At 42.3% G+C, this 14,624-nt stretch overlaps 1 protein-coding gene and 1 long non-coding RNA gene across 3 annotated transcripts in view; one reads left to right on the top strand and one right to left on the bottom strand.

Annotated features, from left to right (window-relative positions):
• Positions 1–7,309, bottom strand: part of LOC119863365 (mitotic-spindle organizing protein 2B-like) — a 27,654-nt gene extending 20,345 nt beyond the window's left edge. Inside the window, exons 1-3 of one of the 2 annotated variants that reach the window (XM_043505755.1) lie at positions 7,088–7,303; positions 6,876–7,000; positions 4,023–4,211 (exon numbers count right to left, since the gene is read on the bottom strand). In XM_043505755.1, coding sequence (XP_043361690.1) covers positions 4,023–4,211; positions 6,876–7,000; positions 7,088–7,257 — 484 coding nt within the window. In that variant the 5' untranslated portion in view covers positions 7,258–7,303. Of the gene's footprint in view, positions 1–4,022; positions 4,212–6,875; positions 7,001–7,087 lie in introns of both variants that reach the window. The other variant, XM_038421716.2, reaches the window with a different exon arrangement.
• LOC119863366 lies at positions 7,258–13,404 on the top strand. Its single transcript, XR_005295585.2, has 2 exons — positions 7,258–7,630; positions 9,838–13,404. It is a non-coding gene; the product is annotated as an uncharacterized LOC119863366 (long non-coding RNA).
• The last annotated feature ends 1,220 nt before the right edge of the window (positions 13,405–14,624 follow it).

The raw sequence follows: 14,624 nt of genomic DNA on the forward strand, positions 1-14,624 counted from the left end.
ATTGAAGTCCAGTCTTTAGGAGCACACTGACAATCTCAGGGCAGAGTAGTAGTTTCTCCTGTATTGAGATCTGCTAGATGGCCGTTTGTTCACCAAATTCTGAAAATTGGTCATCCAGTCTTAGCCAGCGTCATTTTTTTTTTAACCTTTTGGCAGAGTTTTTCTCCATGCATGGTATCCATATTTAAAGAATAATTTTGCTTCCCACTCTTGAAGCACATTGGCACAAAAAATAATTGTAATGGCTCCAAGAATAGGAAAAATTATCCATACTTATCTGAAAATTGCCTTTTTTTCCAGGTAATAAGGTCCACAGATCCGGCCCATCCTGGAGTCTAGTGGATTATGCAGAATAGAGATGAAAACTGCCATCTTCCATGCCTTAGGGAAGATAATTCCTCTTCCCAGAAAGCCAGCCAGTGTCATCAGATCTCCATCAGCACAGTAACCCCTCCATCCAAGACCAGAATCTTCATACCTTACACCCTTTCCCTCAGTGCACACTGCAACTCCAAATCAGGACTTCTCTTGATATATGTCAGTAGGATCCTCACTGGCCTTGGGAGCCTTTGCTGCTCAATGACAGATCACAGGAGGGGTTAAGTGCTATAATGTTCCCGGTTCCTCTTGTCATCTCTACAGGGAATGTGTTACAGCCAGATTGGTATCAACATAGTTCTGCTTTCCCCATTCCTATAGTCTTTTTATTTTAATGCTAGCACTCCTGTAGGGGACAGATGTTCTTAACTGAGTTTTCTGATTTTCCACTGTTTTGGAAATTCTTGTACTGATGAGGACAAGGTAGCGTTGAGTGCATATAACCATAACTCCACACTACCAGACTTTTGAAAGTAGGGTAATGAGGTATTTTGATAGTTTTTGAAAAATGCTTGTATTCTTCGGGGTGTTTTCCCTTGAAAACTAGGATGGGTACAATGTTATCATTGGAAGCTATTTATTAACTGACTCCTGCAGTATAATTTCATTTTTTAAAAACTCAAAGAGAAACAGAGACCTCACAAAAGTTTCAAGTAAGAGTAATTTTTTTGATCTTTCAACTGGAGAAGCGCTGCTCAATTTCATGCAATTCTCACGAAGGCGGGGGAGGGCGAATCTATTTCAGTCTGAGTTACTTTTTTTGGTAAATTACAAATTTCCAATTTGTCTTTATAATGCAATCCTGGCTGTAATCTTAGCTAGGGTGTGACTATCCCCTTTCCATAATTACACAGCTTTCTGAAGTACAACAATAGTCATACACTGATCAAAACTTGCAGTTTAATCCTCCACAATTTCTTGAAAATCCAACCCAGTTTGTCCCAATAGTTAATAAAAACATCCATGCCCTAAGAATCACCTCTGACCTTCCAGACCCCCACATTGTTCATCTTCCAGTTTGTCTAAAACTACCTTTGATAACCAATCTGACCATGTCATTCTTTGCCTTGAATCCTTCAACTGGCTCCCCCACTTGTCCTGTCCATCCCATCAAGTTTCAGCTTCAAAACCCTGCAACGCTGCCCCAGGTCTCCACCTCAGATGCATATCATCATGTGTCCCCTGCTTTCAGACAGGGATGCCCGACTTTGCTACCCCATTTGGCTGCTTTTTCAACACTCCCATCTCTACCACTTTTTCTATACTACCGTAATGCCAAAAAACCACATGACTTTTCAGTGCTCTAGGTCTTGCATGCGTTTCCTAGGTCTTTGGGGTTTTTTAAAAAAGAAAAAAGCACCTTTCAGCTCTGTGTGTGTTCAGGTTACTGCTTTAGTTCACAAACTTTCCCCAAGAAATACTTATACAACAGAGTGTATTCAATTGTTTCAGCTTATTTGTACTGTTCATCTGAGACTCAGCTATCTCAAGCTATTTTGAGTTCAAATATTTTCATGAAGTACTTGATGCAATTGGTTTATTATGCCTTATATTTTTAACTGCACAAGTTTAACTCCAATTGACTTGCCGCCATCCCCATTTGGCAAATGGCTGTAGTATATACGTGACATACCAGTAGGGGGAACAGTAAGATGTACTCAGACAAATCTGATAGTCATGCAGTTTTGTCCTGTGTAACTAAACATTGCATATGAAATCTGGAGTTGTTTTCTGCTATTACTCCATTTTACTATACTGGTTCTGTGCTCTATTGTTTAAATTGTATTGAATACTGCTCGTTATCACTCAAGTTGTGTACTATTTATAACTTTGCCACAGTACAACAACACATTACCCATGTATCTAAGATTGTACACAATTATATGGTGTATTATAGCTGGAAGTGTCCATTGCATTAAAGTTGCCAAGCACTTTCCATTATAACATTGTTTTCAGTTGCTTGCACTGGGCCTCAGTGAGCCTCCTGCAGTATTCTGCAGGGTCCACACAGAGCTATAAATGCATCTGAGAAATGGGCAAGATGAGAATCCATCAGCCATCTCCCCCACCACCCCAAATACTTTGGAGCCAGACACAGAATGATGAGGATAAAAGGAGTATTGAACTGCCCTATTCATTATAATGCCATCCATCTTGTGCACTGATGGAGGCAGGTGTCATGTGGGGAAAAAGGTATGACCGCATGAAATTGGAGACTACTGTAACACATACACAGAGGAGCAGAATTAAGGTTGAATGGGATACCTTCACTCCGGCAGTTCCTGACTTGAGTGCATTTTTAAAAAGTTAACGTTCTTGTAATGTACTTTTAAAAAGTGGAATTGGACATTATCTCTGGGACCTGTAGCACTAGTGCTTCATTCAGGAAGTTTCTGCTTGCATAATTTTAAGAACTATGGAAGACAGAAATCTCAACCCTATGCTGTTCTGTTGCAATTTTCAAGATGTGCATGTTTAAAATGAAATTGGTCTGTGAGAGTTTTAAGCTCTAAAGGTTTATTGTGGTCATGTTTTTCCTCCAAGATATCCCAGCTCAAAAGCAAGCAGGCATTTCTCACCCATGTATGCACAGCAGCATATACTGAAATGGCTACACTATAACTTGTTTGGAAATTGATTTTAAAATGTACAAAAATCACACAATGGCCATAGAGGCTTGTGCACATGCCATATTTAAGTGTGTTGGCTTCCCTACCTCAACCACAATCTTTAAAGTTTAGTTTTTAAGACAGAGTGACAGAACTTACCCCATCCCCACTCAAAAACAGCTAAAGGGATTTTACTCAAGCTTCCAAAGACAATTTACTAGAAACAGAAGAATGGAAGACTTCAACCCAAAAAGATAACTTTCTGAAACACACATAGAAATCAGAAAACACAGGCCTTAAATGGAAACAGGGGTTTGCAAGCCTTAAGCCTAATGGCCAATGCATATGACAGATATAAATTCGAACATTATTTGTCTTTATAGTGAGTCATCTCCACACAAGCTCTCCTGTAGAGTGCATGCACCAGTTTGAGTTTATAAAAAGTCACTGATAAAAACCTTGACAAAAATATCCACCATGCACAGGAAGTTCTTAAAAAGGAGTACTTGTGGCACCTTAGAGACTAACAAATTTATTAGAGCATTAGCTTTCGTGAGCTACAGCTCACTTCATCGGATGCAAGGAAGTTCTTAGGTTCCAATCCTGCAATTCAAGAAGAATGGACAGCCTTCAGGGAAGCTCTGAGTGGGCAAAGCAGCCCACCCTCACACAATGGTCTGCAGGTTCTGGGCCACAATATGTAATTCCTAAACTATCTTCTCTTGGTTGTTTATGCATATGGCATTTAGTCTAAGACAGAGAAAGAATTTTTCACAATAGATTTCAGTCTCTTAATTCAACAGCAAAGTGAACCAGTTTTTGTTTTTAAAATAAAATTTACATTTTATTTTTAACCTGTAAGTTTTAATTACTTTTAAAATTACCCATTCCTGACAGTTTGTTAACATTAGTATGTATTGTTTAGAGGGTACACCAGTTCTTTTAGTCTAAACTTCAAGGACTCACAATGCAAGTGTGATTCTTAATGTCCTAACAGACTGCACCAACCCCAGTAGGTAAACTAATAAACACAACCTGCAAAAGGAGAGAACAGGCAGCAAGAAAACTGGAAGGAACGAGGGGGACCTTGAGAGAAAGGCGAGCAAGCATCAGCAGGACTGTAGACCACAATCTTAGGGGCTGTTAGTCTTGGAGATCGAAGGGCAGAGGAAAAGGAGAGTGGTGCAGGGATTTTACTGTTCTTGGCAGAGAGAAATGAGACCTCTAATTCAAAGAGAGACATAGAAACACATTAAACACACCATATGTCTATTGAAAAAAAGAACAGAGTAGTGAATATGAATGAATGTTCAATACCCTTAGAGAAAGAAGAAAAGTTGTCTCTTGAACAATGGTAACATCTCACATGCTTTGTTAAATACATCAATTTCATAATCTTGTCATCTTAACAGTGTACTTTTATGTTTCCCCTCTAAAATTTTGAAGTCCCTAGATGAACAGTTTAGACTTGAATAGTTATTACATTAAAATGTGCTGTTAAACAAAAATCATTTCATAGTAATAAATGTACCAATATTTTTCTCAAATGTTTTCAAATATAATTTCATTATTGTACTTTCCACATTGCTTGCCAGCCATTAATACAGTAAAACAAGTCTTAAGCATACAGTGCATTTTCCTGAAGTACTTAATTGATATTTTGAGTTAATAAACCCCAACATTAAACAAATGTTGTACATAAATGTACAAGTGTACATCATTTCCTAGGTAGTATCTAAAAGTAACTGTGATGCTTTTCTTTTCTTTGAAGGAAGTACACATCAAAGATGAAAAAAAGTTACTTTAAATGCACCAAAAGACTGTTTTACTATTGTTTAAAATAGCTAAAATGTGATCCTTTATTCTGGTACTGAGATCTCTTCATATTCATTTCCATTCTGGCCAAAGCCAAGCAATGTGGAGTCCTGCAGAGCCACGCCACAATTGTGTCTCCTTTATACAATCACCCACAGCCGCTCACTGCAGCCAGGTGGGGTGAACTGGAATTGCACTTTGGCATCTTTTAGTTTTGATCAGGTGTCACATCCCATCCCAAACTAAGCATGCCACTTACACAGAACTTTTAACTGCTAACAATTCAGAGTAGGAATAAAGGCATTGCCAGAAACATAAAAGTCTGCATCATTTGCATGATAAACAGCTCTCATTTTCACTTTCAGCATCAACTGCAATTTTGTTTTCCTATGATTTAATATACTTTGTTTCCAATATTAAAGACTTCCAGACAGCTACTTCTGAACCAGTTTAAATTTGGCATGCTCAGTTTTTGTAATCCTTCAGAAGCAATGCAAGGGAGGCTCAGCCGCTCTTCCCTAGCAAGGCCAAGAGAAGCAACAGACTGCTTTGCTAGCGATACTGCGGGTATGATCAAGAGGGATACAACAGAAGGAAAACCAAGGAAAGAAGGGAAGAAACACTAAAAAGCAGAGGATGAAAATTGCACACCATAAGGCCCTGCACCTAGAGTACAGTTTTTGGTCCCAGATAACCATAAATAGGTATGAACATTTGCTTGTATTTACAGTGGACTAACTAATATTAACTGGTTTCAGAGTAGCAGCCATGTTAGTCTGTATCCACAAAAAGAAAAGGAGTACTTGTGGCACCTTAGAGACTAACAAATTTATTTGCGCATAAGCTTTCGTGAGCTACAGCTCACTTCATCGGATGGTAACTGATTAACCCAAATTACAACATGTTAAGAACCTCTTGTCTAGACAGGACCTTGGCAAGAACACATCAGAGAACAGACTAAAGCTAAGGGGCCCAGATGAACCAGTGCTATGACAGTACATACTGGCTTGGTACAGACCCCTTGCTGGCCAACTAGAGCTTTGAACTGTCAGTCCCAGGCTTCTGATGGGGAACTCCTCTCTAACATGCTCCTTCTGCTTGTCACAGTATCTATACCACACTTATCACTATAAAATGAGTGCCTGCTGAAATCATGGTAGGACTAATGGAAAGACCATTCACTAGATATAGAGGAAGATGCATCCAGCCCTTGCATCCAGCCCTCCCGAGCAGGAAAGAACGTCACCTCCACCTGAGACAGGGGAAACTGAGATACAATAATATACTTCCAAAAAAGAATGGAAAGGAAGACGTACGTACATTCTGTTGCTGCTCTTTTAAAAAGATAAATAGGTCTGGTGCCTTTTGCTTTATTGTGAAAAACTAGAGCCTGATGTTTTATCAAAAAAGGTCTCTTCCTACTTCTTACAGTGTTAAAAATTAGACTGACTAGTACGATGGTGATGAAACTGGAGAGTTGGAGTAAGGCCTGGTCTACGCTTAAAAGTATTACTGGCATTGAGTTCTCAGGTTTGTGATTTTTTTGTTGGGTTTTTTTTTGGCCAACAAAACTACACTAGTTAAAGCCATAGCGTAGGTACAGTTATATGAGCAAATGAGACCACACTCAGTTTAGGTTGTTTGGTTTTGACATTTTCAATATGCTAGTGTGGCTCAAGCGGCTTAAACTCAGGCTTAAGTGGTGACATCATAGGCAACAAGAGAACGTCAAAGGAGCTAGGAAGAGGGCAAGATTTTTATCCTGCCTGTTTAAAAATCCTTTCATTTTGCTAACATACAACGTGCATGTCTAATTGGCATCTTGTATCAATGAAGGCTCCCGGCAAGACATCTCCTCCGTCCCTCTAGTCCTGCAGCAAAACTAGCTGTGGCAGCCCCGAGATTCCGAAGCGGGAGGGATTTGCCCGCTTGTCTGCATACCGCCCTTTCTCTCCGCCTTGCGCCAGCAGAAAGCAGCAGCCACGGGCCTAAACCCGGGCACCTCCCTGCAGGGAGAGGGACGTGAGCCGGGCCTGGGCTCGCCCCCCCCCCCCATAACCCGCAGCTCCTGACCTCTCGTCTCGGGGCCGGTCTCGGCGGGGCCGCTGGGAGCCGGTCTCTGCCCGGCGCACATGGACTTCAGCATCTGGAACACGGCCAGGGGCGCCACGTTCATCCGCAGCAGGTCGAGCAGGAGCCTGAGGGGAGGGCGCAGGGGTCAGCAGCTCGGTCAGCCCGCGCCAGCCGTCGCCCCCCCCCCCCCCGCGCCCGCGCCCGCGCCTCACCTGAACACTTCCGGGTCGAGGCCGATCCCCGCCGCCTGCGCCAGCTCGAACAGCTCCGCCTCCTCCGCCGTGGGCAGCTTCCGCCGGGACCGCACCGCGGCCCCCACTTTGCCCAGGGTCGCCTCGAGCCCCGAGTCCGCCCCGCCAACGGCCAGGCCCTGGTCGGACATTCCCGGCGCCGGCCAAAGCGCGCCCCGCTTCCGGTCCCACTGCGCACGCGCGCTCTTGCCAGCCCTCCCCGGGGCGCGGCCTCGCAGCGAAGCGCGCGTGCGCCCGCTCGCCCTAGCGGGGGCGGCCGGTGGCTCCGGGCTCTCCGCGGGGCCAGCTCCCGCCAAGCCGGCTGCTCCGTGCCGCACGGGCTACGGCAAACGGTCCCCACGGCGCCCCGCTCTCCTGCTCTGCAGGGCCCATGCTGCCTCCCTGAGCGCTTGGTGCGCACGGAAAGAGGTGCTGGAGAGCAGCAGCCCCACGCCAAGGAGGTCCTGGCTGGGGGCCGGGGGGGGGCCCTGCTCTGAAGGCAGCACCGCCAGCAGCGGGGCAGAGGTAAGGGAGGCAATACACCACCGAGCCTACCACTGCTCTCCAGCCACCCGGCCCTCAGGGCAAAAACCATTGAGAACCACTAAGTTACAAAAAGAACAGGAGGACTTGTGGCACCTTAGAGACTATAAGTTCATGAAGTTGACGGATTTCCACTCTATACGGCTAAATTCAGTGCCTTGCATACTGACAGGTTTCAGAGTAGCAGCCGTGTTAGTCTGTATTCGCAAAAAGAAAAGGAGGACGTGCGGCACCTTAGAGATAGCCGTATAGAGTGGAAATCTGTCAACTTCATGAAATTATAGTCTCTAAGGTGCCACAAGTCCTCCTGTTCTTTTTGCGAGTACAGACTAACACGGCTGCTACTCTGAAAAAAGAACAGGAGGACTTGTGGCACAGTAGAGACTCACAAATGTATTTGAGCATCAGCTTTCGTGAGCTAGGGCTCACTTCATGGGCTGCATAGAATGGAACATAGCGCAAGAAGCTAGATATAGGTACAGAGAACATGAAAAGGTGGAAGTTGCCACAGCAACGCTCAGAGGCTAATTAATGAAGGTGAGCTATTATCAGCAGGAGGAAAAAAAAAACAAAAAACAACTTTTGTGGTCATAAATCAAGATGGCACATTTCACACAGTTGACAAGAAGGTTTGAGGATACTTAACAGGGGGAAATAGATTACATTTGTGTAATGAACCAGCCACTCCCAGTCTCTATGCAAGCCCAAGTTAATGGGTTATCGAGTTTGCAAATTAATTGCAGTTTCTCATTGGAGTCTGTTTTTGAAGCTTTTCCGTTGCAAAATTGCCACCTTTAAGTCTGTTACTGAGTGACCACAGAGGTTGAAGTGTTCTCCTACTGGATTTTGAATGTTATGATTCCTGATGTCAGATTTGTGTCCATTTATTCTTTTGTGTAGAGACTGTCCGGTTTAGCAGAGGGGCATTGCTGGCCCATGATGGTATATATCACATTAGTAGATATGCAGGTGAATGACCCCTGATGGCATGGCTGATGTGATAGGTCCTATAATGGTGTCACTTGAATAGATATGTGGACAGAGTGGGCATCGGGCTTTGTTGCAAGCATAGGTTCCTGTGTTAGTGGTTCTGGTATGTGGTTGCTGGTGAGTATTTGCTTCAGGTTGGGGGGCTGTCTGTAAGCAAGGACTGGTTTGTCTCCCAAGATCTGTGAGAGTGAGGGATCGTCTTTCAGAATAGGTTGTAGATCTTTGATGATGTGGTGGAGAGAGAATTTGTCACACTGTGTGAGTTAGGCCCAAAAAAAAAAAAAAAAAAACCCCTACAAACATACACCCAAATGCTATACCGAACAACAGATCTGTCTGTACGTTGTAAAAGACGCCATTTCCTAGACCTTGTCTCTTACATCTGCTCAGTCTGGCTGGTTTAATACAATGCCATGAGAAAAGATCATTTATAGATCAGCTTTCCTTCATGCTGGTCTGTTAGTGCAGCATTAATATTTTCAAACAAACAGGATACAGACTTAGTTTACCGATTTTGTATTTCTAATTTTTTTTTTTAAAGTAGGGGATAAGTAATCTCTTTCACACATTCCAGTAAAATAAGAGGGATACTGCATCATCTACTACAGGAATGCCATAATGCATAGCTGTGGAAATAGAGTTTCATTTACAGTAACCTGTCAAATAGAATACAGAACACATAGTGCTTGCTTCGCCAGGATTCTGTTATAATTGCATAATTTAGCAACCAGGGTTGGGGGCAGGCAAGCACCTGGGACACCAGGCTCAGCGTCCTCTTTTTGTTGCCACAAAAGGGAAAATAGAACGTTTGAAGTAAAATGTTTCAGGTATTCCATATGTGGATTCATTTTTCACTAAGCTAGAATTTTTGGACCTTTGTAGAATCTCATGGAACCTTGCAAACTTTCTGAGAACTATATTTTCCTTGAACCTCCTAGAATTTTGTCAGCTATGCCATTGCAGTTATATAAGGGGCGGGACCTCACAGGTCACAGTGAGATATAAGAACGAAGTGAAGTGAGCCCAGCTGCAATATTGTGAACCTTGTTTTATTGTGAAATTGTGAAAGTGTACTTGTGTTTTAAGACTTGAAGACTGTAAGTATTGACTAATAAAGGACATATCTAATGAGACGCCAGAGATATCAAACTCTATCTACGCAACAATATAAAAGAAATACTGTTTTTGTATTACCTTAGTAAACTTCTGGCAGACAGGAAAACTCTCTTGAAAAATAGTATGGACCTTCACAGGACGCTGACGCATGGGAATGTTTGGACGTCAATGATAAAGACCTCAATGTCAAATTGGACCACATCCATCACATTTTGCAACACAAGAAGCACTCTCCACTCCAAGATCTCCAATTCGTTCATGATGCAGAGCTGAAGGACACTTTTCCAATGTATGGATAGCTTTGAAGGTTCTGCTCACACTGCCAGTCACAGCAATTATACCTGCAAATTGTTCATCAAAGTTGTGAAATGGGCTACAAATGTAATACAAAATAAAGGTATTCAAAAGTTTTAAGAAATGGAGGCAGTGGTGCCAAAAATACTCCTCAGGTGGGATTCCATTTGGTCTAGGGCTGTCCCTGTTAGCAGCTTCTATGTTCACTAAAAATAAAAATATATAAACAAGTGCAAAAACTGGCATAAAGAGTATACATTTTGGACTTGGACATACATTATCTGCTATTAAACAGTCTACAAAAAATAATAATTTGATTAGGCTAATCAATATTGCAAAAGTTGATTCCAGTGCATATGCTGAAGAAAATCTCTTAGGAATTAATTTATAGGGAAATTCCTCCTGTGCAAACCCATACATTCTAGCTTTAACAACACTACACATCTGCAATGTCTGTCTCAGAATCAGCAAGAAAACAGGCTTTATCTCTCACAACATGTGCTATATATAGCCAACAGGAGTCTGTCATATGTGATTTTACTTCAGGATACAAAGACTGTATGGTTTCAGAGTGGTTAGTGTTGTGGAGGAAAAATTCAGTGGACCCAAGTAGGCCTAAACTTCCCAAAGTAGTAAACTTTGGTCAAGCTAACTGTATATATGAAGCATAAGAAAAGAGTGGAAAATTCCATTGTAAGGCAATGGCAGCAGCATAGCTTAAGAAACGTTAACTGCAGAAGAACATCTGTCAATAACAGGAAAAGCTTGTTTTGCCATATTCCAAATATAGCCCCTTCGAAAAGGTAAGAGACCTTTTGAAATCTCTGTATTGGGTTTCTGGTGGAGGACCGCCCATAGGCTCTGGGCTTGGGTAAGTTGTACGGTCTATCTGGACTTTTGCTGCCAGACATGCCTGATGCCCTTGGGGTGGGTCAGAGTCCCATCCAGGTTTGGTTTCCCCGGGAAGAGCCACTGAGTGTGGCTGGGTAGGTCGTGGATAGATCTGGTTCCATGTGCCAGTGTGAAAGTGAAGGTCGATAGAGCGGTGTGAATTGAGTCAGGTACTGGGGGCTGGAGGGTCCTGACCTCAGCAGTCTCCCTCTGCATGGCATGACCAGCGAGGGGCTTGTCTGGGTCTAGGAGTGTGTGATTCCATCCTTTCCATCCTCAGATGGTCTGTTTCCGTACCCTCTTTTCTCCCCTGTCTCTGGCTTCTGCCTGAAGGCGGTTTGGCAAGCCACTGACTGGTCTGATCACCTCTCCTGAAGCAACAGAGTATGCGGCGCTAGCTGACGCTCTTTGCTGAAGGGGTCTGTAAGACAGTCATGGAGACCCTAAACAAAAACCTTCCCTGTGTGAGTGTGACGAGTAAAACATCTGTAGGGATTCTAGGAGTCGGGGGTCCAAAAGGGATTCCTGCATTCGCCAGCAAAAGATGGGGGCTGGTGGGTCAAGAAGGATCACTGTCCTGCCAAAAGGCACACACTAGTTCACTTGCAACTTTCTGGAAAAATTTGAATTGGTATATCAGAGATAGGGATAATTTAAAATTATGATTTCCCTTAGGGGGAAGTTTCGACCTTGACAACATTGTGCACCTCAGAAGTGCCAATGTCAGTGTGAGGCATATTTCTACTCTCATAAAGAAACAAACAAAAAACCGCCATGAATCTCAAATAAGGGGTCTCAAGGACTCCCAGGAGAAACTTACAACACAATTAAAATAGAGAAAGAAAATTGGCAAAGAATTTAAATCCAACTAAGCCAGCAAGAAATATTAAGCAACAGAAGCCCCTTACATTCACCCCTCAGACAGTGACTCTCTGTACTGAGGAAATGCTCCCCTTGCGCCAATTCCCAGGCGTTGGTGCTTCTGGTCATAGGACCTTGGTGTCTGCACATGCACCTTCGTCTCCTATAAAATTGTATAATTTACTTAAACGTTTTCCAAAAATAAGAGGACCCTGAGAAATTGCAAATTGTTACAAACTGTTATAACCCTACATGGGCAAATTTAAACCAATTCTACGAGGGGTCATGTTAGGGAAACACTGAATTGCCTTTGTAAAAAAGATCAGTGGCCCAAGCAAAATCCAGGCCCTAACCAAAAAAAAAAAGGGGGTTAAATAAAATCAGAAAAAGCTGCTAAATAAAATTCTCACAGTCTACCCAAAGAAAGCTGACTGGAGCAAAAATTAGCACCTGTAAACAAAAGTAGAAATAAGAATTTGAATAAAACCCAATACTCTCACCGCCAGATTAAAACTATGTTAATGACCTTCCAGCTCCAGAATAAACAGGGACCCCGTAATAGCCACCCATTGCAGGGGAAGAAGGGGAAGGTCAAACCTAGGTCCCCACCTTTTACCTCACCTAGAAATCCAGTGATGGCGCGTGTTACTATTGCAAGCAAATGGGCCATTGGATACAGTAAGTGTCCCTACTGCCTGGTCGATCCAAAAGCGGTAGGGGTGGGCAATACTCTTATTCCCCGCCCCATCTCTTCACCTCTGTCCGTTTCTATCAGTCCTTTGTTTGACCATCAAGTTTTCCTCCTCAGTCCTTTTGGGAAAAGACTTGCTGAGTAAGTTAAATTGTATAATCTGCTGTACCCCAAATGGTGTGTATCTGGACGTGCCTGATCCCGCTTACAATAAGGTCCTGGTAGTTTACAGGAGAAGACTGACCCTAGCCCTTCCTCGTTGCAACAGGAACTGCTGGCTAAGGTCTCTCCCTCCTTGTAAGCTGATCATGCCAACCAGGTTGGGTGCATTGGGTCTGCCCAACCCATTAAGATTCACCTAAACCCAGCAAGACCCCTTCCCGAGGTGCAGCAGTACCCTCTATCAAAATAGGCCAAGAAAAAAATCCAACCTGTTCTTACCTCCTGCATTCAGCAAGGAGGTCATTATTCCTACGGTCACCGAGTATAACTCCCCCATTTTACTGTGCTGTTAATGCTGCTGTACCTTTCCTGTTGTTCCTAGCCCTGCTACTATCCTTTCCTACAAAGCACTGGTGTTGAGGGGTTGTTACCGCTGCAAATAAGGAAAAGGCTGTATTAAGTCCAAACATAAAAGGATTAAGGTTATTGTTAAATAAGATGCATCTAAATATAAAAAAATAAGTGTGTGTGTAAATAGGTGTGTATAAATAAATAAAGGGGGGGGGTTAGTCAAAAAAGCCCACCCTCCTTGCTAAATTGGTAGTAAAACAATGCCTGTGCCCATGAAAAAATAATGCAACCAAAAAAAAAAAAAAAAGGATCGGGCCCAGACAAGCAGGCAACCACAGTTTGAAAAAGTTAAAAGAAAAGAAAGTGAGAGGTTTACTCTGTAGTTACTGGAGAAAATTAAGCAGTGAAACTCTGTACAAATGTTAAAAGAAGGTGTTATGAAAAGAAACACCTTGGTTTCTTTGCAGCCACTCCTTTGAAAAAGGGCTTATTTCTCTGGAAAAATTTCTGTAAATAATCCAGGCAAAAAGTAAGATTATTTAACTATAAACAAGTTAGGCAAATTAGCTAAAACACTCCTGGTGTGTACAATCTTTGTTTTATAAGTTTAAAATAAATTGGTGTTGTTTTAAAATTGTAAAACCAAAAAAAAATACTTTTGCCAAACAAAAGAAACTAGTGTTTAATTTTGGTAGTTAGCATTTAATACTTAAAGGTGACTTAATGCTTTACAAGATTGAAAATGTTTTTAAATAAAAACCAAAATTGTGGGTGCAGCAGGGCAGTCAAAGCCAGGAAAATAAAAAAAATAAAATAAAAAAAGTTTTTAAATCTGTTTTGGTAACAAATAGCAAATAAAAGCTGTAGTCAGTGCCCCACCCTAAGTCTTAAGTTCCTCAGCCTTTCCTTCTTAACAAACTTAGGGTGGGAATGGAAAAGTAATATTTTTTCTAGATGTTAACCAATCGGTAGCCTCACTAGTAAATAATCAAACGTATACCCAAAAAATTTGTTCTGCCACCGGAAATTTTGCCTGTACTAAAATTATCCCAGGAACTGATCATTTTACCCATACCCTATTGTAATATGCACCTTCTTATGCCATTGATGCTGATGCCTCTCCGTCTTTTTGTGAAGGTGTTTAACCCATCTCTTCTTGATGAAGTATTGTACCACATTTGATGGCTAAAGTTTCAATGGACTGTAACTAATGCTACACTAAAAACTGTAAAATTTACACTACCCTTATTTAGTTTTTAAATTACCTCTACATATCCAAATTGCTCTAAAGGGGCTGCCATCAGGTTAGCACAGCAAAGGGCCTAAGTTTCCCCTAGAAAGAAAAGGAATTTGGCTGAACACCTATGAAATGTTGCAAGTGTAGCGGCAATCTGGGATATCCATAAAAGTCAAGAACATGAGGGAAAAAAATTGGGACACTTAGAAAAAGCCACAGACTTTATTAGTGGAGCACAATGGACCCAGACACAAGTGGGAGTAGGTAAATTATGTATTTTTTCCCCACCCTTAGTGCAATAACCCAGAAGCTTGTAACAGATATGGTGCTTAGTATCACTGGGGATGGACAGGCATGGCAGTGGGAATCAGGCTTGTTCAAAT

Source organism: Dermochelys coriacea, chromosome 11 (genome assembly GCF_009764565.3).
Source record: "Dermochelys coriacea isolate rDerCor1 chromosome 11, rDerCor1.pri.v4, whole genome shotgun sequence".
Taxonomy (NCBI): domain Eukaryota; kingdom Metazoa; phylum Chordata; order Testudines; family Dermochelyidae; genus Dermochelys; species Dermochelys coriacea.